General features: G+C 39.5%; 1 protein-coding gene across 1 annotated transcript in view; it reads left to right on the top strand.

Annotated features, from left to right (window-relative positions):
* The first annotated feature begins 4,321 nt into the window (after positions 1-4,321).
* Positions 4,322-26,375, top strand: part of MTHFS (methenyltetrahydrofolate synthetase) — a 47,475-nt gene continuing 25,421 nt past the window's right edge. The window contains exons 1-2 of the mRNA XM_046655150.1: positions 4,322-4,514; positions 10,532-10,793. Coding sequence (XP_046511106.1) covers positions 4,398-4,514; positions 10,532-10,793 — 379 coding nt within the window. The 5' untranslated portion in view covers positions 4,322-4,397. The remainder of the gene's footprint in view (positions 4,515-10,531; positions 10,794-26,375) is intronic.

The following is a 26,375-nucleotide window of genomic DNA, read 5'->3' as shown; positions in this document are numbered from 1 at the left end:
TTTCACTTAGCATACAATTTTCAAGGTCCATCCATGTTGTACCATTTTATATTCCCATGATTTGGGAATATTTCAATTTCATCACATCTGCGTCAACACTTATCTCCTGTTTTTTTCCTTTCATCATGGCTACCCTAGTGGGTGTAAAGTGTTCTCTCTTTGTGGTTTTGATTTGCATTTCCTTAATGCCTAATGGTGTTGAAATCTTTTCATGTGCTTACCGGTCATTTGTATTTCTTATGTGGAGAAATGTCTGTTCAGGTCTTTTGCTCATTTTAAAATTAGATTATCTGTTTTTTTATTGTTGAGTTGTAAGAGTTCTTTATATATTCTGGATACAAGTCCCTTATCAGATAGATGCTTGTGAATATTTCCTCCCATTCTATAGGTTGTCTTTTCATTTTCTTGATGGTGTCCTATGATGCACAGATGTTTTAAATTTTGATGAAATCCAATTTACTTATCTTTTCTTTTGGTGCTTGTGTTTTGGGTGTTATAACTAAGAAACCATTGCCTAACCCAAGGTGATGAAGATTTATGCCTGTTTTCCTCCAAGAGTTTTATTTTACCTCTTATATTTAGGCCTTGGATCTATTTTGAGTTAAATTTTGAATATGGTGTTAGGGAAGGACCCAAAAAGGCAGTCCTGGGTGGTCTAGTGTTAAAAATTGGTGCTCTCACCACTGTGGCCTGGGTTCATTTCCTGGTCAGGAAATCACACTACCCATCTGTCAGTTGTCATACTGTGGCAGCTGCATGTTTCTGTAATGCTGAAAGCCATGCCACTGGTATTTCAAATACCAGCAGGGTCACCCACAATGGACAGGTTTCAGCAGAGCTTCCAGTCTAGACAGACTAGGAAGAAGGACCTGCCACCCACTTATGAAAAAATTGGCCATGAAAACTCTATGAATAGCAGCAGAGCATCGTCTCATATAGCACGTGAGAGCATGGAGCAAAAAGATAGGGCAGGGTTCCTCACTTGTACACAGTATCTAGGAGTCAGAATCAACTCAACAGCACTAACAGCAAAGGGGTTTAACTTTCTTCTTGTCACGTGGTCAGGACCATTTGCTGGAAAAGATTATTCTTTCCCTATAGAATTATCTTGGCATTCTTGTCAAAAAAATCAATTGACCATAAATGTAAAGGTTTATTTCTGGACTCTCAATTCTATGCTATTTGCCTATCTATCTGTCCTTAAGCCAGTACCACATTGTCTTGATTTGTAGCTTTGTAGTAACTTTTGAAGTTGGAAAATGAGTGTTTTCTGACTTTGTTCTTCTTCTGTTTTGGTTATTCTGGGTTCCTTACAGATCCTTACGAATTTTAGGATCAGCTTATCTATTTCTGTGAAAAAGCCATATTTGATAGGCATTGTACTGACCATAGATCAATTTGGGGAGGACAGCTATCTTAACAATATTGTCTTCCAATCCATAAACATGGGATGTTCTTTCATCCATACAGGTCTTTGAACAATGTCATGCAGTTTTCAGAAGTTTAACACTTCTTTTGTTACATTTATTCCTATTTTATTTCATTTTATTTATTTAGTGTTTTTAAAGATTGGCACCTGAGCTAACAACTGTTGCCTTTTTTTTTTTCTGGTTTTTTCTCCTCAAATCCCCCCCAGTATATAGTTGTATATTTTAGTTGTGGGTCCTTCTAGTTGTGGCATGTGGGATGCCGCCTCAGCGTGGCCTGATGAGCAGTGCCATGTCCGTGCCCAGGATCTGAACTGGCAAAACCCTGGGTCAGCGAAGCGCAGCACACAAATTTAACCACTTGGCCATGGGGCCGGCTCCATTTTATTTTCTTGACGCTATTGTAAATGGAATTGTTTTTTTAAATTTCAGATTATTCATTGTTAGTATATAGAAATCTGTAATAGTCAGGGTTCTCTAGAGAAACTGAACCAATAGGATACATATATTCCTAATCTTATTATATGCACCTTATATCTTATCATACATACCTAATAATATACATTCATAACATATATAACTCATATTATCTCCTGTTTTTTATGCATATATATATAAATAACACAACAGAACTAACAGGAGATATCTATCTATAAAGCGATTTATTACAAAGAATTGACTCACATGATTAGGGAGGCTAGCAAGTGCAAAATCTGCACAGCCATTGTCCGAGTTTGAGTCCAAAGGCCAGAAGCTGCTGTAGAACTATGAAGAGCCAGAAATATGTCCCAGTTGAAAGGCAGTCAGGCAGGAAGAACTGTATTTGTATACTGATCTTGTATCCTGCAACTTTACTGAACTCATTCATTAGTTCTAACAGCTTTTTACAGATTCCTTAGGCTTTCCCATATATAAGATGATGTCATCTGCGAACAGAGAGAGTTTTACTTCTTTCTTTCCAGTCTGGATGCCCGTTTTTTATTTTTCTTGCCTAATTGCTCTGTACCTCAACTTTTAAAGAGTTCTTTATTAAAAGAGATTAGCCCTTTGTGGTATATGTTGCAAGGATCTTCTCTCAGTTTGCCAGCTGTCTTTTAATTTTGTGTATTTTTTAATGATATGCAAAGTTTAAAAAACTTTTATGTAGTCAAATTTATTAATCTTTTTCTTTTATTGCCTTTGGATTTTGAGTCATACTGAGAAAGCCTTTCTTTCTCTATAACAAGGTTAAAGAGGAATTGTCCTCTTTTATTCTACTACTTGTATAGTCTCAGTTTTTATACTAGATCTTTAATCCACTTGGAGGTTTTTCTTACGTATGGTATGAGGTTTTGACATAATTTTACTTTAAAAAGATTTTTTTTTTAACCTCTTTTCTTCCTTTGCTCAACATTTGTTTTTTTTAAGATTGGCACCTGAGCTAACAACTATTGCCAATCTTTTCTTTTTTCCTTCTTTTTCTCCCCAAATCCCCCCAGTACATAGTTGTATATTTTAGTTGTGGGTCCTTCTAGTTGTGGCTTGTGGGACACTGCCCCAGCGTGGCCTGATGAGCGGTACCACGTCCGTGCCCAGGATCAGAACCAGCGAAACCCTGGACCCCTCAAGCAGAAGGGGAGAACTTAACAACTCAGCCACTGCTGGCCCCCTGATTTTATCTTTTAAGAAATGGCTATCCATTTGTCCCAGCACCATTTATTAAAATGTCCCTGCTTGCCCCATAGATTTGAGATGCCACCTTTATCATCCACTAAACTTCCATGTGGCTTCAAGTCTATTTCGGCACTTTCTACTCTATTCCGTAATTTCATTGTGTATTAAGGCAGCAGTAGTACCACACTATTTTATTACACAGGCTTTATCATGTTTCAACGTCTGGAAGGGCTAGTTCCTCCCTGTGGTCTTTCACTTGCAGTGTTTTCCCAGCTATTCTTAAATGCTTATTTTTCCATACGAACCTTAGTAAAGTTGATTTATTAACATAAACTTTACTGAATTTTCACATAAACTTGCTAAATTTTCTCTAAACTTCCAATTATTTTAAAGTTTGATCTCTTTATCCATTGACTAATTAACGCTCTCACCTGTCCATTGGATCACTAAGTGTCAGCGTGTGAGGGGTCAATCTGACGTACAAGAGCCTTTCTCCAAGCCTAGTTATTCCCTTGAGTTACCACCTTCTCTCCTCCTAATCCAGGTCAAACGCCTCGCAAGAGAAAGAAAACATGGCGTCTCCATTTCCTCATCATCTGTTTCTGATGAGGAACAGAACTTTTACAGTAGGAGCAAGTTCATTATTCTGTAGTGAAAATATTGTTGGATCTCGAGCCTGTAACGAACAGGGCAACTTATTTCTTGAGTCCTAAATTCTCCAGATGTGAACAGAACGGACATCCTGATCTAGTAAGAGAAAGTCACTCCGCATCAATGATCTGTCCTAACGATCACCTATAAACCGCCTTCTCCGACCTACTGGGAAAGAAAAAGAGAGCAAGGCGTTTTGCAAAAAAAAAAAAAAAAAGAAAGAAAGAAAAAAAGTCATTTGGCCTCTAACCAGTAGGACTGCATATCATATACATTTCTTTCTTCTGCTTTCCTTTCAGGCCCTTATAGCCCCAGTACTACGCCACACAAGGCACGGAAGGAATCAAGAGCATTGCTGGTTGCCTTTTACTACTGGCCCAGCGTGGTTAAGCGGGCTGAGTCGTCCATTGTTGGAGAGCTAGCTAGGAGCTGGGCACACGGTGCACAAGCTGCCATTCGCAACTCGCTGGGGGAGGGGCAGGAGTAGACTGCGAAAGTGGCACAAAGGTCGGGTCCCAAGGTCTGTAGGCGACCTGCGCCCGCGATCCGGAAGCAGGGGCGCACCTCACCGAGCCCAGACCCTCCCCGAGGCCGGCGGATCCCGCAGCGTGCGGACAGGGGCGGGGACTAAACCCGAGGGCGTGAGGGCGGGATCGGACTCGGGAGATGGCGGCGGCAGCTGTGAGTGGTGCTAAGCGGCGCCTGCGGGCCGAGCTGAAGCAGCGTCTGCGGGCGATGAGCGCCGAGGAACGGCTACGCCAGTCTCGCCTCTTGACCCAGAAGGTGAGACCACGGGGAGCGCCACCACAGCGGACCGACTAACTGAAGCGCCAGACCGCACCGAGCTTGCGTATCTGCGCAGGCGCAGGCCTCCAGGGCGCGCACGTCTCGTGGGCGCGCGCACGTTCGTTCGTGGGTGGAGCAGTGCTGTGGGGCAGGGTGTTTGGGGAAGAGCGCGGGTATGAGAATAGTGCAGCTAACGAGGGAGAGGATGGGAGTAGGTGACAGACTTCTCGGTGGGAGGGGAGTTTGGTTGAAAGGATGGCACCATTATCCTTAATGGGAATAATGAAGGTGCTGAGGTAAGAGCAGCGTGAGAACAGAAAGATCTGGTGGGGGAGAGGGGTGGACGCCTGAGCGCTAAGGTGCCTTCAGTGAGTCTTAAAGATAATGAACTACGAGTCTGAGTTCAGTCATATCAGTCAAATGACCAGAGAAAGATGCAGTTACTTCAGACGAGGGAACACAAAAAAGGGGGTAGAGATGCCCAAAGACAGAAGACAAATGTTGACTGCGCTTCACCAAGCATGTGGAGGCCTGGGCCTCTGTCTCTGAAGCCTCAGGGCCCAGCGTTTTCCTGTCATGCAGTAGGGTGAACATTAAATCCTTTTTAAATTAGTGAAAGAAACAACTGATTATCGTACTCAGGCTGCCCAAGACGGTAGGAAGAAGAGAGGAGTTAGGGGAATGAGTGAGGTTCCCTGTCTGCTGGTTATAAAAACCTTGGTTTTGTCGCTTTCGCTGACTGACTTGCTACATATTTTCAGTCTGTGTATGTAACGCCAGTTTTCTTGTTAGTAAAATGGCAATCATATCCTGTCGTGAAGGCTTGTTCTAAAGATGTCTGGGATCTTTGTTGGTTACCAGAGGAAGAAATATTGATGTCTTATGAATAAGTAAATATTGGTAATTCTAAGTCAAATTAATGATTTGTCTTCTCCAACAGTCTGTCTCTGGTGGGGATACTAGTATTTTGTTTGGAAATTAGCGTGAGAACTCTTTTCCTTGATGTCCTTTGAAATTAGATACGCCATAAGAATTTAATTACCCTTCACTATTCTGTCTTGCATTAGTGTCTCAAATTAAAGGTTCCTATGGGTTAAAGCAGTAAAGCAAATACACACATTTCACCCAGCTCTTCATATATGTAAGTGTGCATGAGGGGATCTATGCAGATGTTAGTTTATTCATTCAAACGGAATTATTTTAGCTGTTATGAGGAAGGCATTACTGGGTGCTTTAGTGGATGCAGTGCAGTAAAGGATCTTATCCTTACTCTCTGTGCTTAAAACTTAGCTAATTAATTCACATATATTCAACACCTACCGTGGTCCATACTTTGCTGTGTATTGGGTTGTAGGGATGAAAAAGGTATAATCGTTGCTCTAAAGGAGCAGAGAGTCTAGAAGAGGAAACAGATATATGAATAAAGAATTTCAATACTGTCATATATGATAAAGTTAAGCACCAAAGCTGTAGAAGCATAGCTTAGGGGAGGGGGAATCAGAAGTCTTTGTATAGGAAGATGTTTGAGATGAATTTTGTAGTACAAGATGAATTTTGTCAGGGGAAGGGAAGATGGAACAGGCGAACATGTGGAGGAATATTTTGGCAAGAGAAGGAAGGACATGGTAGAATATGGGCTTTGGAACTGCACAGATCTGATTTTAATCTGACTCCACTGCATTTTAGCTGTATATGGCCTTGGGCAACTCTTCTAATCTTTTTGAGCCTCTGGTTCCTTATCCATAAAAGGAATAATATCCTTGTAGCTGTGGTGTGAGGGTTAAAGAGATGTGTAAAGGGATGTATTCAGTGCTTTAAATATTTTTGATGTATCCTTTAGGAAGAGTATATTGGCAGCATTTTGGAAAATGGATTGAGGAGGGAAGAAAGAGAAAAAATATGTGGAGACCAGTAAGGGACTGTTGTGATAACTCACGTGAGAGGTAAGAAAGATGCAAATGAGGGCATGGGTAGTGAAGGAGGAAAAAAAGCAGGTAAATGGGAGTCTGTGCAATGAGAATCAGGGAGACTTATCAAATAGTTGAATAGAGGTTAGAGAGTACTGGAAAAGGAGGAGAGTCAGCTGTGATTGCCAAACTTAGAGCTGGGATTAAAGGTATTTACTGTTACTAGGCACCAGGAATGTAGGAGTTGGAACAGATTTTGAAGCGGCCTGGGGAAGATACAGATAAGTTCATTTTGGCTTCTTTGTCTGTAGATGATTAGAATTTATAAACTACAGGTAGGAACAGTAGCTATGTAGAGGTAGGACCACTGACAGCAACAGAGTGACAACTGAGAGCTGGCATCAAAGGAGGAGAGAGAAAAATTAAAAAGCAGAACCATGACTCTCGGTAGTAAATAAATTTTACCCCATGCAAACAAATATACACATATAAGAAATATGTTTCACAGCCTAGTGTTTCACAACTCTTACTACATACAGTAAACTTTAACATTTTCTATTTCATTAAAAAATGCTGATTGTAACCCACTGTTGCTTTCATGACCAACCAATGGATCATGGCCCTAAACGTTGATGTACTGTGACTAGAATAGTGTTTTGTAATGGAGCATGTTCAGTAAAGACATTAAATGATCCGTTTCTTCCAATAATTAAAAAAGGCATATTAATTCTTATTGACACAGTGCCTTTATTAGAATTTAGAAATTTATCAGAAGAGTAATGTATGGTAAAGAAATTCAACTTTATGCCATATCTTGACTCATTAACTGAATAAGATGAGGAAATTAATGTTCCTGACCTCACTTTGTCTTCCATTCTGTCTGCCAGTTTCTGACACCAGTATCATTATACTTACATTGTCAAATTTTATAATATTTGTACTCTGTTCTATAACCATAATGAATCCACTGAGCATTTTGTGTGGCTGATTTCCAAACTTGAAATTGAAGTAAATAGTATTTACAATATTTTAGTCATATAGATAGTACTCACTGTAGAACTAAGTTGTGTGATAGGATATGTAAGAAAAGGATATATAATTCTAAGTTACTAGATGTGTGTGGCTAGCAGGGGAATGTTTCAAGTGTCAATACCAAATATTTTCTTTTTTCTTATGCTCTTCAATTACTCAAAATCAAGCCATATTTCAGTTTGTTCCTATTTGGAGTATAAATTTCTAATTTAGCTCTTTGTTTTTCGAGGAGTTTCTTGTTGCCTTTATGTTTCCTTTTTGGCAGAGCAAGAATATGCCTTTATCTTATCAATAGATTTTTTTTTCATTTTGTCTGTTAAAGTAGTCCACTTTTTTTTTTGAAAGCACACCAGCCCCTGCTTTCTCTGGTCTGATTTCCTTCTAGCCCATTGCATAGCTATTGCCCTGGGGTTCCTCTTACTCTACTTCTAAGTTAGGACTGTTTCTTGAATCCAGTGTCTTCTTTCTTGGATTTCTTTCTTTCTTTTTTTGCTTCATCTTATTAGAGTATATCTTCAAGTAATTTTTTTTTTTGAGAAAATATCTATGGGGGTAAACTTTTTAATACTTTATACCTTAGAAAATGTCTTTACCCTCATATTTGATTGATAGTTTAAATTTCAGGTTTAAATTTTTTTTTTTGGTGAGGAAGATTGCCTCTGAGCTAACATCTGTGCCAATCTTCGTCTGTTTTGTACGTGGGACACCACCACAGCATGACCCAACAAGTGGTGTATAGGTCCATGCCTGGGATCTGAACCTGTGAACACCAGGCTGCCAAAATGGAGCATACGAACTTAAGCACTATGCCACTGGGCTGGCCTCTTAAAATTGTTTTTCCTTATTCTACTCGCCCCCATGATCTCTGTTCAATCTGTTATATCTTTGATTACTTCTTTTCCTTTGTGCCTTTCTGCAATTCCTGTTAATCAAATAGTGAAAATCCTAGATTGATCTTCTATGTCTCTTACTGTTTTTTCTCCTTTTCCTCATTTCTTTGTTTTTTTCCCCTACTTTAAGGCTTTTTCCTAAATTGTTTTAATTTTGGTAATCTTAATTTCCAAGTATTATTTCTCAATTCTGTGATTGCTTTCTTTCCATAGCAGCTTGTTGTTGTTTTATAGATGCAATTATCTTCTTGAATTTGTCTGAGAAAACTAATACGAATTTAAAAAAATTCCCTGTTGTGTGAATTATCTCAGTTTCTTGCTGGATCATCCCCCACCCCCTTTTTTTAATCCTTCTATTTTGTGTTTTGGCTTTCTAAAATGTTTGATGAACATTTGTCTGTACATATTTATGAATGAAGGTATAATAGCAAATGGGGGTTTCCTTTGCCTCTTGCAGTCACTTTGGGGTTTCATGAGAGAAATGGATTCTGCTTGACCTACATCCATGTTCTGTGAGTGTTGTGATCTGCTGCTGTTTTGTCTGTATATATGTCCCATGCACTCTCTGTCTTATAGAAGTAGTCAAGTCTCTATTCTCTTGTTCTCAGTACTATAATGGTTCTCTCTTTTTGTGCTTTTTTACGGTCATATGAGATTTGAGGAAGGAAGAAGGATAAATGTGTATGCATAGTCTCACTCTGAATTTTAACTCATGTTTATTACTGCTTATTCAGCTCTTGATTTTCTGTATTCTGCTTTAAAGAGAACAAGATAGACACTTAACTTTCTCAGAAAGTGCTTGGGTGCCAAAAAGCCTCAGAGCTGGCCAAGGTCTGGGTTTTGCATTTCCTTTTGCTTTGCCTATTTCAGGCCTCATAACAGCTTAGTAACTTCTCAGAAAGATGGAGTTAACTTCCTTTCCTTAGCACTGTGCTCTATCTACTTAATTTCTGTGTCCCTTTTTATTAGGAACAACTTGACTTTCTGTACCTGTATCTTTCTGCCAGTCATATTTATAAGCCACTTTTGCAGTATCTTCTTTTTTTTTTTTTCTAAACCAGCACTTGTTTAGCATGATTTCATCGTTTGTTTCCTTCATTTTTGTATTATGCTAGTCAGGTACATTTTTCTTTTTTTTTTTAATTTTTATTTTTTTCGGATGTACATCATATTTCGAATTCTGTATACGTTACATCATTTTCATGCAGTATCTTCTTAGCTTAGAGAACGTGGAAGAACAGAAAGGGAAGGGGAAAAAAAGCGAGTTAAGAGCTAACTTCTGAGTCTGAGAAGTTCCGAGATTGTTCACTTTTCTATGGTAAGCAAAGCTCAGCCTCCTTGTCCTGCCTGATGAATGATTAAACTGAATATGAAGGGATTCTTTCACCCAGGTCCACCTTCTCACAACTTGGCATTTGCTTTTAGAGGGTCTTGGCCTCTCCATAATCCCCCTGTCTCCCATCTTTGTGAACATTTTAACATTCATTTGAACAGAAGAGTTTTAAGAAATGGGATGGAGGTGGGTAGAGCTAAGAGAATTATATGACATGTTCTCTGCCTCCCGGGAGCTTACAGACTGGTAAGAGTACTACATATAGGGCACATGAAGCAATTAGTAATCAAATCCTGACAATACCTAATTAAGTGTTAAGTTATATGTTAACTCTAAATGTTGTAAGGGTTCTGCAGAAGTTAGGAGAATTTAGGGCTTGAGTTGGGCTTAAATGGGTAGAATTTAGGACGAGAGAAGCCTGACAATCCAAGGAGTGAAGAAGCTTGTGGGAGCCAAGGTTCAGAGTTAAAATAAAGCAAAGACTCTAGGGGAAGTGTGTAAGACTACTAATGACTGCTAGGATGGGTAGATGGAGGTCAAACCTGGAATTCTTGAAACAGACAGCAGGGCCCCACAGTGACTTTTTAATGAGTTTTCACACTTACTAGAGTAGGCATGCCAGAGGGATGTAAAGGGATCGGAGAAGTCAGTGTTGGACCCAGAACTAAAAGTCAGCCTTCAGGATGCAGCACTGTCTCACCCACTATACCGCTGTGCTTTTTTTTGTTTTTGGGTAGTTGAAAAGTTGTAGAAGGCCCGGAGAGAAGGGAGAAAGTGTTAAAACTGTTAAGGGGAGTCACTCTTTTTGAAAGTGTAATCTTGGAAAATATAATTGCCATCATTTCCCATTAGGTGATTGCCCACAGTCAGTATCAAAAATCCAAAAGGATTTCCATCTTTCTGAGCATGCAAGATGAAATTGAGACAGAAGAGATCATCAGGGACATTTTCCAACAAGGCAAAACCTGCTTTATCCCACGGTACCAGTTCAATAGCAATCACATGGATATGGTGAAATTAGCATCACCTGAGGAAATTTCTTCACTTCCCAAAACATCCTGGAATATTCATCAGCCTGGTGAGGAGGAGGTTCGGGAGGAAGCCTTGTCAACAGGTGAGTGTTACGGTATTACAATTGACATTTTAGGATGCTGTCAGATTGTGAGAGGTTGTTAGACCCCTGATCCACTTGTTATGTTTGGGTCGTTGGGGGTTGCTTTTCCTTTAAGGATGAATTTGTCTTTCACGTATACTGGGGTACCCGCATTACCTGGCTTAGGATGAGATGCCCTCTGTAAGCTGCGAAGAGTCAGCTGTAATTGTGAGGTATTAAGGTATTGTGGCCTTTTCACAGACTCTTGCCCTGACCTTGTGAGTTGAATTAAACATTTTCACTGAATAATATTATCATTTCCCATGCTTTCAATTATGATCTGTATGTTAATGAGCACATTGTTATTAATGCTAATAAACATTTGTATCTTCATTGCGGACCTGTCAGTTACCATCTGGACGTGTCTACTTGGATGTCACATGGGCATCTCAAACACAACATGTTCCAAACTGAATCATATTCTCCTCAACTGTTACTACCATGTGTCTCTCCCAGTGCGTAGTACCATCAGCCGCCCAATTGACCATGCCAGAAATCTCAGGATCAGCATTGGCTCCTCTCTTTCTCTCATGTCCCACGTGTGGTCTGTTGCCAAGTCCTGATGATTTTACTTACTAAATGTTTATTGAATCTGTCCATTTCTCTCCAACCCCACTGCTACTACTGTAGTCTAAGACACCATCTTCTCTTGCCTGGGTTATTGTAACAGCCTCTTAACTGTACTTCCTCTTCATTTCTTGTATCCTCTCCTCCCACTCAATCTGTTATTTACATAGTAATTGAAGCAAGATTTCAACAACACAAATCTGGCCACTTCTCTCCCCTGTTTAAAGTCTTTCAGTGACTTCTTGCTGCCCTTAGGTTGAAGTAAACACTCCTTAACGAGGCTCTTCCTGATTTGGCCCTGCCTATCAATCCTTTTGTACATCTTTCTACTCCTCCAATTCGTAGTCTAAGTTCCAGCCACTCTAAATATCTCTGTTTCCCAACCCCACTTTGCTTTCTCTATTGCTGAACATTTGAATGTGCTATTCCCTAGCCAACAGCCACTTGGGAGATTTGATCATTATCAAGCAGTCAAAGAGCTGAAAGCAAATCAAGCTAAGGGTACTATTTTGAAATCTAGTGCCTCAAACCTGTCTTAGAGGTATATATTTTTGATTAAGACTTAAATGGTTCAACAAACCCCAGCCAGCTTTATGCAGTCTTCTCCCAATTTCTGTCCCCTTCCAAAATAGCAATATAAACTACAAAATCAATGTAAGAGGGTGGGAGGGGACAGAGTCAAGGGCTCACAGTAGTATGGGGATTATCTACTTTGCTACTGCAGCTTGCGCTGTATTATCCAATCCTGCACTTTGCTAGATGTTAGGCACCAAAGGTATGATCAGTGTCCTCTGTGTCCCACATCAGTAGACCAGATGAATGCCAACGTTACAAAACTCTTTCATATCTTCCAGAAGAAAGATGGCAAGCATTTTAAGACAATGAGATATAAGAGAGTATAGCAAACCCTGGAGCGTAGCTCAGATTTATAGATAAGGAAAGACAGGAATTGTAGGCTCTGATGTTGCTCATACTTAATGCAGCTATTTCTCCAGACTCACAAAACTAAAGGTGGAGTCCAGGATACTTTCCCAGTTTTGTTTTACTATAGTAACAGCTCCTCCAATGCTTGCATCGTCTCTGTAACATCTCTGCTAATTGAAATTCTGCTTGGTGTCTTCCAGTAACCAGTGCCGCCAGAGGCAGCCATTGCCTTTGTAGAACAGCTCTGCCCCTTCTAGAGTATATTCCTTAGGTTAGCTAAAATGTGTCACCCTAAACCTTCATGCATTTGTGCTATTTCTGTTTAAGTACAGCAGTGGGAAGAGTAAGGAAGAAGCATGATGTTTCCTTTTGATTTAGTTGCACTTCCTGGTGAGGATAAACTCAGTCCAAGTAAATGAGCTAAATCATTTATGTATGGTTTTTAGCACATCATTTGGCATAGGAGCTATTCAGTCAGTGGTAACTATTATTGATTTGAAGCAAGGAAGGTAGAATTATTCATTATATGGTCAATACATTGCTAGCTGAGAGTTTAACATTTTGATTATTTCCAACAAACATTTTCTGAGCATCTACTTTGTGTCAGACACTGTGTTAGCTCTGGAAAGATAAGGTCCTGGACTTTAAGCACTCTAGCAGGGGAGACAGAAAACAGATGTAAATAGAATAAGTATCCCAACCTGCAGTATACGTCAAACATAAGTGTCAAGTGAAAAGATGCAGAATATTAAGAATATAGAGGTTCAGGGCTTGGACCTGAATGGAAAAAAGTCCACTGAAAAAGCTGGTTGTTCATTTTTTTTTTTTCCCTCCGTAGCATTTATCCGTATATATTTGTGGGACAGAACGCTTTTTTTCCCCGACATGTTTTTCTTTGCAGATACTTGCTGTCTGGGTTGCAAAAGGATAGGCGATATACCTGTAGTTTTTTGCAACTGCAATGTGGGAGCTGACGCTCTTCTTCACTGTTGTTTATAGAAATGTTTGAGTAGGCAGTCTCTGCTGTTTGTTATTTCCCAGCATCACATTCTGCATTGTGGATTTCTACGTGCATCAGCAGCTTAGAATGTGGCAACTTCAGTGCTAAAGTATAAATCTAGCTTCATAATGTTTGGGACAAGCTGACTAGTGCTCAGATTGTCCCCAGTATAGCTTTTCTTTTTTTTTTTTTTTTTTGAGGAAGATTAGCCCTGAGCTGACTACTGCCAGTCCTCCTCTTTTTTGCTGAGGAAGCCTGGCCCTGAACTAACATCGTGCCCATCTTCCTCTACTTTATACGTGGGATGCCTACCACAGCATGGCGTGCCAAGCGGTGCCATGTCTGCAGCCAGGATCCGAACCGGCGAACCCCGGGCCACCGAGAAGCAGAACGTGCGAACTTAACTGCTGCGCCGCCGGGCCGGCCCCGTCCCCAGTGTAGCTTATGTAGTCTATTTTTTTTTATTTGCTCAAGTTATCTTGGCTTGAGAAGAGTGAGCTTTGCTGTCCTCAGTTGCAATCATAAGTTCCTGAGCAAAAAATTTCATATGGGGTATTTTTGAATTATGTATACAGCAAAATAACAGACAGGTAAATGAAGTAGAGGGGCTGCCTCTTTACTGAATTTATCCTTAAAGTGAGGGCTGCTTGGGCAATTAGATTAGCCAGGAATCTTTCCATTGAAAGTACATAATCTTATTCAACCTTGCTTAAGCAAAAATGGGATTTTTATTGGCCCAGAGTCTGAAAAATCCACAGAGGGCTAGCTTTAGATGTGGTTGGATCAGTCATTGGGATCCACTCTATCTCTTCCTTTGACTCTGCTTTCATGTGTGTTGGCTTCATTTTTTGGTGCCACATGGTGGTCCATGGCAGCTCTTGGTTCCACAGCATCCTTACTGCTAGCAATCCTAGCAGAAAAGAGCAGGTCTGTTTTCTAACAATCCCAGTAAAATCCTGCTCTTAACTCTCGTTGACCCAAATTGGGTCAAGTGGCTATCCAAAAATCAATGTATGGCCGGGGATGTGGACTTCGCTGAGTGACGTAAGCCTTGATCTTACCTGCCCATCCCTGAGCCATTTACTTTTACCAGGAGAAGGGATGTGCTGACTGACTAGGCTGGGTCCTATGCCCACCTCTCAGCCTTACTCAAACCTCTGAGCTAAGAGCAGGGTGGGAGTGATTCACCACAGGAAGAAGAGATACTATTTTCAGAAAAGGGAAATGGATACTGAACAGTCAAAAATCACACTCACCTATGCTGTCAATTATTTGTGGAATTCTATGGAATATATCAAGCTCTTTGCAGTCATAACTTCGTTAGTGCTGAATTTTTATTTCTGATCTTTCTGAAGGCTCTTTAGGAATTCATACCTATGTATGGGTACCTGACACATAACTTAAATAAATGATCATAATGAAGACTTTCTAGTCCTCAACCAAAACATTTTTAAGTAATCGAATGGGGCAGGGTCAAGGACAGAGTCTTTGAACATGACATGTGCAACTTCCTTCCAGATTGTTCATGATCAATACTTTTGGGAGGGTTAGGATTAGTTCATTGAAAGTAATTACCATTAAATTGACCTCATTTCTTTCTTTAATAGAGTTGCATGGCATCTGCAAGAAAACAGTAAAGAGAGAGGGTATGAATTTCATCAAGGCATTTAACAGAATCATGATATCCTTGAGAATAGGCTGAAGAAATTTGGGTTGAATCATAATACCGTATTCAGAAAATGTTCATTGAGCACCTCGTCTGTGTGCGGAGTGATGGGGATGTAGTAGAGAACAGGGTGGGCCTGGTCCCCACCGTTGAGGCGTTAGTTAGCCTGTTGTCCTCACGCAGGCACGTTTGTGCTTAGCATGTCACAGGGCTCTCTCCTTTTGCTGTCCTGTTCAGCTTTTTGTTGCGACTTAGCTGTCTCACTGTCCCTAAATTTCAGCATGTCTAAATTCATTCTTATCATTCTCTTTGTGTTTTTTCACATTTCTGTTAGTAGCCAGTTTGCCAACAGAGAATTATCCTTGTCTCTTCCACTCATCCAGTCATCAAATATCACCAGATTTTTGTTTGTAATGTTTTTATCCCCTGTCTCTCTAATTCCAGTTTGGGGGAATCCTTTGTCTATAATTTTGATTCTTTGTGTCTGTTCCATTGGAATAAACTTCAAGTTGGTTTCCTGGCCATATTAATTTTCCTAAAATTCCTTTTTGTACAAAGCTCATCTATCCTGTTCAAGCCTTGCCCTCTGTACTGGATCGATCTGTATGCCTGAGCAGGCCATGGTTCCTGCCAGCTAATTGTTGCCAAGAAAAGGGACATTGGATAAAATTTCAACATTCAGGTCACTGTCTGGACCTTATCTATCTTTCTACCTTGACTCCTGCTTCTCCTGCTGCCATTCCTCTGCTTTAGCCAAAATGGTCTGCTGGAAGTCAGTATTTCACAGTAATCGAAAACATAGATTTGGGAATCTGATAAACCTGGATTTGAGTTGTAATTTTGCTCCTTTCTAACTGTGTGACTTTGGAAAGGTCGCTTATTTCCTCTGAATTTCAGTCTTGTCACCTACAAATGGATATCATGAAACTACCTCACAGGCCTGTTGTGAAGCTTACATGAGATGATGTCTGTGAAGTGCTTGGCACATAGTAGGTGCTCAGTCAAGCTTGCTGCTTTGGCTGCTGTTGAGTTGTTGTCTGAGAACATGCTATGTGTATTACTGTGAAATTTGCTGATACTGTTTTTCCAGGCTAGAATGTCTTCTGTGTTCTTTCAAGGCAGTATCTTTTAGTCTCGTGTTTAAGATCATTGCCTTTTGAGTCAGACTGATCTAAGTTCGAAGCTAGGCTATACGATTTGGGCAACTTACTTATCATCTCAAAGTACAAAGTTTTTCATTTGAAAATTGGGGATAATAACAGTACTCATCATTGTATTGTTGAGAGGATGAAGTAAGATGATGTATGTGAAATGCCTAGTTCAGTCCCTCGTGTAGTTAGTTATCAATAAATGACAGTTACTATTAATAATAAGCTGCAGTTGTCTTCTCCAAGCCTTCCTTGGCTGCCCCTAATATATTAGTTCCTTTCTTCCCTAATTCTCATTCACCTGGCATTTGACATACTGTATACTCCTGTCTTATTAATTCTCCTTGGAGGTATACTTCTTTTCTTTGCTGATAGACTTTATGATATGATTTAAGTAAGAAATATATATCTGGTCTTTGTCCCTGATTCCAAGCACAAAGCTCCTAAAACCCTTGGAATTTCATAAGTGATAAGAATGATAAAGATGTCTTAATATTCATAACAAACCTCTTTCAACCGCACTTGAGTTTATGTTAATGAGATGACTTTTGGACCCCACCTAAGGATGGGGCCTATTGCCAGGGGAACCAACCATGTGATTAGAGGGTTGGAACTTTCAGTCCCACTCCTCTGACCTCTGAGGTGGAGAGAAAGGCTAGAGGTTGAATCAGTTGCCAATGGTCAGTGATTCAATCAATCATACCTTTGTCATGAAGCCTCCATAAAAATTCAAAAGGATGGGATTCAGAGAACTTCTGGGTTGGTGAACACATAGGGATTCAGGAAGAGTGATGTGGCCAGACAGAGCATGGAAACTCTGTGCCCTTTCCCCATACCTTGCCCTATGCATCTCTTCCATCTGGCTGTTCCTGAGTTATATCCTTTTATAATAAACTGGTAAACTAGTACATAAAATGTTTCCCTGAGTTCTGTGAACCACACTAGCAAGTTAATCAAACTCAAGGAGGGGTCCGTTAGAACCTCTGAGCTGGTCGCTCAGAAGCAGGTGACAACCTAGACTTGCCATTGGCATCTGAAGTGTGTGTGTTGGGGGCGGGGACAGTCATGTAGGACTGAGTCCTTAACCTGTGAGATCTGACACTGTCTCCAGGTAGATAGTGTAAGAATTGAGTTGAATTATATCCAGTGTTGGAGAATTGCTTGGTGGTGTGGAAAAAACACCTATTGGAGACTTGGACTCTTTAATAGCAGGGACCTTTTCCTAAATCATCCATGTTCTTGGTGACTCGCATCTTGTACGTCACATCATAGGCTTTCAGTAAAAGTTTCTTGAGGTGAAGCCTGCACTAATATGAATTCAAAGAATGCTTATATAAATATTTTTTAGCCATTAAAGGAAAGTTGGATTTTAAAAATAGTTATACGTGTGTACATAGGGGCACTTAAAAAAGTATATCAGAAATAGTTGTTTTCTAAGATACTTTAACATTTTTATTTGGTATTTGTGAGTAAAAGATTAACATCAGTCCTGGGCTGGAATAACCTTGCAGTTGATCTTCTTTCAGCGCTGGTTTTAGGGAAGCTATAGAGCTAAGATCAAGGTGGAATGTTGTACCTGCCTTGTGGCTAGGTTCTACCACACCTGGGTTGGGAGCTGTAAGTCAGTGTGTAGGCCTTGGGTCTGTGGGTAAAAGACTGGTAGGAACTGGCAGGTATCAAGGGGACCTGTATGCACCTTGGCTCTTGTCATTTCCTGTGTGGGTGAGGGGGCAAAAGAAACTGTACTGGGGTAGCTGCTGGGCCCAGGATGAGATGAAGATGCTGTTCTGTGTCTTTCTGTAATGCTAAGTACACATAGTAATACCTAGATTGAATGCCTGTTGTGTCTCCTGAATCAGGTGCCAGGTGAAACCTGTAACAACTGCTGGGTCCAGTCTGTGGGTGTTACCTAATAATGTTCTATGGAGACTCTAACACTACTGCCACCACAAATGATTGTTAGACTGTCCATGAGAATTGTTTAACTTTTACTAAGCCAAGAAAGAAATAGTTATAAGACCCTACATGGTTTGATATTTTGATATGATTTACAGCAACAGCTCATGCTCTTGCTGCAGCTGGTGTTTCTAAACCTTTGACACGTGTCTCTCTGGTTTCAGAAGAATCCTCTTCACTAATTTTATTTGAACTTTCAAAATAAATTCATTAATAAAATAAGTTAAAATAAATTACCATGACTAGAAAGAAATTATTTTTAATAATTTATTAATTTATTAATAATAAATGCTTGGCTTGACAAGCAGTGCGTAGGTCCACACCCAGGACTTGAACTGGCGAACCCCGGGCTGCCATGGCAGAACTTGTGAACTTAAGCGCTGTGCCACCGAGCAGGCCCCAAGAAGATCTGTTTCTTTGAATGCCTTCAGCAGCGATAACATTTCTTTAAAATTCTTCATTATAGCATTTTGAATGGTCACAAGACTGGGATGTTTCTTTATGATGAATTATAACATGTTCTTCTTTCTAGAAAAATGAGTTAGAGAATTTTCTCCATTGAAAAATGAGGACCAGAGAGGATTTCAAAGAAGTTGTGCCAGTAAATGAAATGAAATTTCACTTTTGTCTCTAATGACTGTGGCAAATATTAGGGTTGAATTCTCTATCTTAGGTTGTTGCAGTGACCTCCTAACTGGCCACCCTTCTCCAAACACTTGTCTTCTCAGTTTCACATTTCTGCCAAAGTGACCTTAAAACTCAACTGGATTGTGTTACTCCACCACTTGAAAACTTTGTCTTCATTGCCTGGAAAATAAGTCCAGATTCTGCAGCAAGATTTGAGGAAGAGGAAAACAGGGATGTATGTGTGTGTTTTCTCTTTTTGAGAAGGTCACTTTGCCTTGTTCTTCTGGTTCCCTCAAACTGAAATGCCCATCTTCGCTATCTGTGTTTTGGAATCTTAATCATCCTTTAAGGCTCAACTAAAGTGCTGCCTCCTCCAGAGCTTCCTTAGATTCCCATGTCAGACTTAAACACTTTTTCCTTTGTGTTTCCGTCTGTGTTATGATACCTCAATATGCCTTCTGTTACTGGATTGGCTTTATTACATACCGTGCCTGTGATTTAAAAGGTTTGGTTTTTTTTACTTTAATACTTGCAGCGTTTGGGAGCCTACCACTTAACGGGGAAGCCCATTCCATTTTAGACCACTTTATAAAAGGTTAGAAGGTTATTCTCTATGTGCCTTCATGTAACTTTAACCTGGCAGTCCTTCTCCTGCCCCTTAGAGAAAAATAGTCTTCAAACATTTCCCTTGTTGTGTTTGGGCTCAACACAGTACCCCAATGAATTTTAGGCCTCACCTTTTTCTTCTCCAGCTTAAATATCGTTAAATACAAGCCTAGTAATTGTATGTTGAGTGGATGACTGATAGTAACTGCAAAGAAACATAACTGCAAATATAATAGCACATAATCCATCAACATTTATTTTTTATGTTCTCTAAGACACCAGATATGTTTTGGCTAGTTAGCCATAAGTAAGCAAACAAAACAAGCCAATATTACCATTGCATGAAGTAGGCAGCAAGCTATGAGATGGAAATTGAACAGAAACAAAAAATATCTTCCTGACTGCCCATCTCATTACTTTGGTTTAAAACAGTGAAATCCACTGTAAAAATTTGTGTGCTTTGAGTGTAGTGACACAGGAAGCCAGAATAACTCATAAGAAGTCTTGGGATGAATTAGTTTATCAGGTTGTCTAGACAAGTTGTTTTTAGACTTTAAGCCATGACTCATTAGTGGCTTTTAAATTCAATTTAGTAGCATTAAAAAAAGAAAAAAACCAGAGAAATAGAAAAAAACCCTTTTATTTCGGTTAGAGGTTGTGTGTATGTATATATGTGTGTATGTGCATGCATGAATGTGTGTATATATAAAAATGAGTCATGATATTTTTCTTACTGTAGGTTCCAAAAAGTTTGAAAACCACTAGTTTAGGCCTCTGCTTCTCAAAAGGGCATGCATCTTCTAGGGGCCTGGTGGAATATCAGTGGGCACTTAAAGCAATAGGACAAACATGGTACATTTTCTTCGTGTTAATTTTACTTAAACATTTTGGTAAAAACAAACCCAGAAAAATAAACACACAAACAAACAAAACCCCATATTATTTTTTATAGCAAAACAAGCACAAATGTAACCTATTGTAGAAGTTAAATAAAATTCTATGAATTTTTTTTTTTAAAGATTTTATTTTTTTCCTTTTTCTCCCCAAAGCCCCCTGGTACAAAGTTGTATATTCTTCGTTGTGGGTCCTTCTAGTTGTGGCATGTGGGACGCTGCCTCAGTGTGGTTTGATGAGCAGTGCTGTGTCCGCACCCAGGATTCGAACCAACGAAACACTGGGCTGCCTGCAGCGGAGTGCGCGAACTTAACCACTTGGCCATGGGACCAGCCCCTAAAATTCTATGAATTTTAAAGATAAAATTTTAAAGGCAAAACACAAAATATTAAAAGATAGCTTTGGCTGTGGAGGGCCAACTTGGGTGGGCTTACAGATAGATCCTTTAGGGATTTTGGCCTTTTCTATAATTATACTGGTGGAAAAGTTTGGGAAGTACATGGAATACATGAGAGAGGAACTTTTTTGTGTTAAATCTTTTTTAGTGCATTATTTTAATTCCTCTGTTGATTTTTTTTTTGCTGAGGAAGATTCACCCTGAGCTAACATCTGCCACCACTCATCCTCTGTTTTGTACATGGGTCGCCACCACGGCATGGCTGCTGATGAGTGGTGTAGGTCTGCACCTGGGAACTGAACCCAAGCTGTCGAAGTGGAGCACGCTGAACTTAACCACTAGGCCGTGGGCTGGCTCATTTAATTCCTCTGTTGATTTTTAAGTATGTTTTAAATTCTTTTAGTTGTTGCTAGAAGGATTACATCTTTAATTTAGCATAATTTCCTTCAGTTTAATACCAAATTCCAGTAAAATGTAGCAACTTTGCTGCTGTATAACTCCATTCTCCCTCCACCATTTGTGCTTTTAATATCATATAAATTTCATCTGTATGTACTATAAATACAACAATACAGTGATATGGGTATTGCTTTAAAAGTCTCATATTTTGAAAAGAAATTAAGAAGAAAAACTATATAATCTTTGTATTTACCTTCATATTTACCATTTCTACTGCTCTTTATTCCTCCTTGTAAATTTGAATTACTATCTGGTGGTCATTTCCATTCAGCCTGAAAGACTTTCTTTAGTATTTCTTGGACAGGTGGGCTAGTAACAAATTCTCTGTTTTTATTTATCTTGGAATGTCTTTTATCTTACCTTTATTTTTGAAAGAGTTTTGCTGAATGTAAAATTCTTAGTTGACTTTTTTCCCTTTCAGCATTTTCAGTGTTATTCTCCTGCCCTCTGACCTCCGTTGTTTCTGATGAGAAGTCTACTGTTTATTTTATTTCTGTTTCTCTGTGAAGGGTTGTTTTGTCTTTGTTTTTCTGCAGTTTGACTGTGATACATATAGATGTGGGTTTCTTTTTTTTATCCTACCTGGAATTTATTGAGAAGGATATCTGGTTTTGTAGATTAATGTTTTTCATCACATATGAGAAATTCTCAGCCATTATTCCTTCAATTGTTTTTTTTCTGCCACTTTCTCTTTCTTCTTCTAGAATTCCCATTCCATGTATATTGGTATGCTTGATGTTGCCCCTCAAGTCTCTGAGACTGTTAATTTTTCCTTCAATCTTTTTTTCTCTTCCTTCACGTTGGATAATTTCTATAGATCTATCTTTAAATATACTGCTGTTTTCCTTCTGTCATCTCAAACCTGTTGTTGAGTGTATCTAGTGAATTTTTCACTTCAGTAGCTGTATTTTTCAACTCTAGAGTTTGATACTTTTTAAAAGTTTCTCTTTCTCCCTGATAGTCTCTATTTGTTGAGTCATTGTCACCATATATTTCTTCATTCTTGGAACATAGTTTCTTTAGTTCTTTGTGCAGAATTTTCTTTAATACTGATAAGGTAGGATTTTCAGAGTTTTCTATTCTGTGATTCTGAGCCAATGATTTGGACAGTGGTTGTTTTCAAACACCTGGAGCCCATAAATTTCCACCCTCTGCTGATCCATATGTTTGTAGGTTGCAGAGCACATTCAAGTTTCAGCACTTCTCAGGTTGGCCTTGGCTTTTACTTTCTGCCAGACTCTGTCAGGTCTCCCCTGTACATATGTATAGTTTCCAGTTAGGCAGGTGTGCCAGAAGGGCTTATCTCAGTTCTTCTATGGATCTCTCATTTTAGTCTATCTGCATTAAATTTCTGACTGTTCTGCTGTTGTACCAACTGGGATTGCAACCTTGGCAAACAAGACTATGGTTTTCCTTACTGAATTTGCCATGTCCAGCTTACAAAGCCACTACCACAAATCAAGTCTGCTTCTTCTGGAAACAAAGCTACTGGTCTTCCTGGCCGGCCCCATGCTGGTTAAACTGTCGTCCTTGAGGACTAAGCTGAGAGACTGGGAACTTCAGCTTGCAAGAGAGCCAGAATCTTTTGCTGTTCCTGCCTAAAGCCTTTGGTTGATTTCTAGATCCCTGAAATGATTGTTTTTGGACAGTTTTGTTGTATCTCTATATCTATATTTTTTTCATAGAAGATTCACTGCCTTCTTCATACCACCATAGCCAAAACTAATGTTCAAGAGAGGAACTTTTTGATTTTGCAGGGGTATTTGGCACCTTGGGGAGGGAGTCTAGAAAGGGTGGTGACATCGTTTGATGCAGTGACAGGTGTGATTATGTGGAAGAGATGTACAATATAATAATAGCAATAGTACAAATTTATTGAGTGCTTACTGCATGCCAGGAACTATACTGAGCAATTTTTATGCGTTGCCTCATTTAATTCTTTTTATACCTTGCAGAGGCATGGGTCCTGATAATTTCCTACCCCTCTATTTTATAGATAAGAAAAAAAGACTCAGATTAAGCACCTTGCCCTCAATCATACAATTCGTGAGTACCAGAAATGAGATTGAACCCCAGGTCACTTTGGCTCTAAGACCCAAATTCTCAACAGTGGCATCATATATTGATAGTTGGAGTCCTGGCACCAGCAGGCATTACAAGGGGATCGAGATAGGGATATAGAAAGGAGGGTGAGTACTGAAAGGTGGAAGGTCCTGAAGCCCTGTCCAGCCTCTTTTGCTCTTTTCATTCTTTGTTTCCACGAGGTCTTACCGAATGCACTTCAGTGTTGACTGCATCCTACTGGGCAACTTTTGTGGGCTGGCTGTCAGAATTCTGGTTGAGGGCTAGCCCAGTGCTCAGCCAGCTCTGATCTCACTGAGAGGTTGTCTGAGCCTGCAGAGTCCTTCAGCAGTGCACATTCCCCGTGGTGAAAAGACATCCTTCCTCACATGACATTTCCCAGTTAAATACCCGTGATCCCTGAGCCCTCAATACCAGAGAATCTGCAGCCTTATCTAGTGATGTTGCAGATTTAGATCAGAGAAAAGAGAATGTCTTCATGGTAGTATGTAGTATGTATGTATGTAGTGTGTAGTACGTAGTAATTACCTCTATAAACAAAGCATAAAAAAGCCATGTTAGTTCAGGGACTTACTTTTATTGAACTGCAGGGTTTCTGTTTGGTATTTAGGTGATACGTATTCTATTAAAATGAAATAAACTAGTTGTAATTTTTAATTTTAATAGCACTTAAAATAAGCATTATCTTTTCTTTGTTTAATAACCAAGCATTTCAAACTGGCACTTCAAACATTATATAAAGTTTCCTTGAACTTAAAAGTGCTATTTTTGGTTTTTATTTTTCTTGTAATTGGCTTAAAGTGTGGTGTTAGTATTTTTCTTGTCTGATAATATCTGTATGAATTCATTAATTTTATGATTCAGCAAACCTGTAAGTGAATGATGAATTACGAAAGAAGTAATGAATGAGAGAGTAAAGTGGAAATTGCACACTAGAGGGATTTAACATTTTTATTGCTTGTGACTTCTTGGAGTTATTTTTTTTAAGCAAATTATTTGTTATCATAAAGTGCTAACTTGGTGTGGTGTTTTAGTTGATGTTCAACTCTTCCAGAAAAGTTACTGTTGTATTATATTCCTAAAATTTTATAATTGGGAAGTAGTCTAGGCTGCTGATACCTAGCTTTATAGTTCATCCAAAAGCTTGTGAGTTTGTTCAGTTGACTTTCTTCCTAACATTTAGTTGAGGTCAGCTATGCTAAGTGGTTGGGAATTCTGAGGGCTGGGAATAAAGTGGGTGGACTGAGGGAGGATGGGGTCCATCAGTGTGATGTTGAAGGGTGATGGTGAAGGAGGGAAGGGCAGGCCTGGATGGGGCTAGGAGACATTTAAACATTAAATACTTTGACTAAGGGTCAGGAGGACATGAAAAATGCAAGAGATGAGGCCCAGCTCCTTCTTGTCTTCTCCTCAATGACCTTTCTCTCCCTTCTGTTTATCTGTCTTCTTTTTCTTTCTCCCCTTTACCTTTCTCTTTCCCTTATGCTCCATATAACCCCCATCTAATATTTTTTCAATGTTTAAGTAATGTCTGTTTTTTTAAACCACTTTATTGAGGTATTACTGACAAAGCGCTGTACATATTCAATGTATACAATTTGATGTGTTTGGAGATAAGTATACACCTGTGAAACTGTCACCACAGTCTATGCCATAAACCTATCCATCACCTCTAAAAGTTTCCTCCTGCCCTCTTTATATGTTGTTATTATTATTTTAAGAATAAAACGTAAGATCTGTTCTCTGGCAAAATATAGTCTTATTAACTATAGGCACTATGCTGTGCAGTAGATCTCTAGGAGTTAACTCATCTTATATAACTGAAACTTTGTACCCTTTAACTAATACCTCCTTATTTCTTTTTCTTCTCATTTAAAGTAATTTCCATTTTTGTTTTTCTTGATTATTACCGCCCTACTGTCTTGTGTTTTTTTTTTTTTTTTGAGGAAGATTAGCCCTGAGCTAACATCTGCTGCCCATCCTCCTCCTTTTGCTGAGGAAGACTGGTCCTGAGCCAACATCCATGCCCATCTTCCTCTACTTTATATGTGGGGTGCCTACCACAGCATGGCTTGACAAGTGGTGCCATGTCCACACCCGGGATCCGAACCGGTGAACCCCGGGCCACCCAAGCAGAATGTGCGCACTTAACCACTGAACTCAAAGCAGTAGTCTTCTGGATCTATGAGTAGGGCCTCCCAGGACAAAAACACAGACCCTTTTATTCATGAGGGCTGCCTATATTCCTTCAGCTGGATTTGTTCTTAGCCATTAGCCTCTCAAAGGCCCTTGTAGCTGTCACACAGTTAAAAAGGTACTCCTGTTCCTTCTTTTTTTTCAAACTTCTGAAACTTCACACTGCAGTGATATTTCTCTCTACCTATGTGAAAGAATTTTAGGTTTGTCCCATGTTGGTACTTCTGATGGGCTCTGTTATTCAGGCCCAGATAGAGAAAGAAGAGTTTAAATTTGTTAGTTTATTTTGCTTGAGATGTGAACTAAGGGGAACAGGGAGCTAGTGATTGTTGTAGGCAACTGCTGGAGTGAACTTTGCCGCTGTATGCAGTTTGTTTTAATTTCCAGTAATAAAATAATGTCATGGGAATGTAATGTCCAGAATGGTGATAGTTAAAGGTAGTTAATAATACCGTATTCCATATTTGACAGTAGCTGGGAGAGTGGATCTTGAAAGTTGTCATCACAAGAAAAAAAATTTTGTTTCTATGTATGGTGATGGATATTAACTGGACTTACTGTGGTGATCATTTTGCAATATATACAAATATTGAATCATTACGTCGTACACCTTAAACTAATATAATGTTATGTCAATTATACCGCAATAAAAAAAAAGTTTGTTTTCTGCATAGTTGTAGCAGCCCACGTTTGCAGGGGCAGAAGCTCATGTTATGGAGCCATTTTTAGGAGCTGTGGCTGTACCTACGTGGTGCTTAGCACACTGCACTAAGGGGAAGCCGGGATGAGGGCCTAGGCCATCTTCCTCACTGTGACTTTGCGCTTGATATCCAAGGCCACAGAAAGGTCAAGATTTGCTTCCTGGCTGCTTGCTGCCCAGAGACCCATCTTTACTTAACATACCTGCTCCACTGGCTCAGTTTTGACCGAGGTTCTGCTGAGGTTTCTTCTAGCTGTTCCCAAGTCAGCCTTTTCTTTAACATGTGATTTATTATCATCTTCCCTATTTCCTAAATTATAT

This window comes from Equus quagga, chromosome 2, assembly GCF_021613505.1.
Source record: "Equus quagga isolate Etosha38 chromosome 2, UCLA_HA_Equagga_1.0, whole genome shotgun sequence".
In the NCBI taxonomy this organism is placed as follows: domain Eukaryota; kingdom Metazoa; phylum Chordata; class Mammalia; order Perissodactyla; family Equidae; genus Equus; species Equus quagga.
The sequence above is the reverse complement of the archived record's forward strand: the minus strand, read 5'-3'. Positions and strand labels throughout refer to the sequence as shown.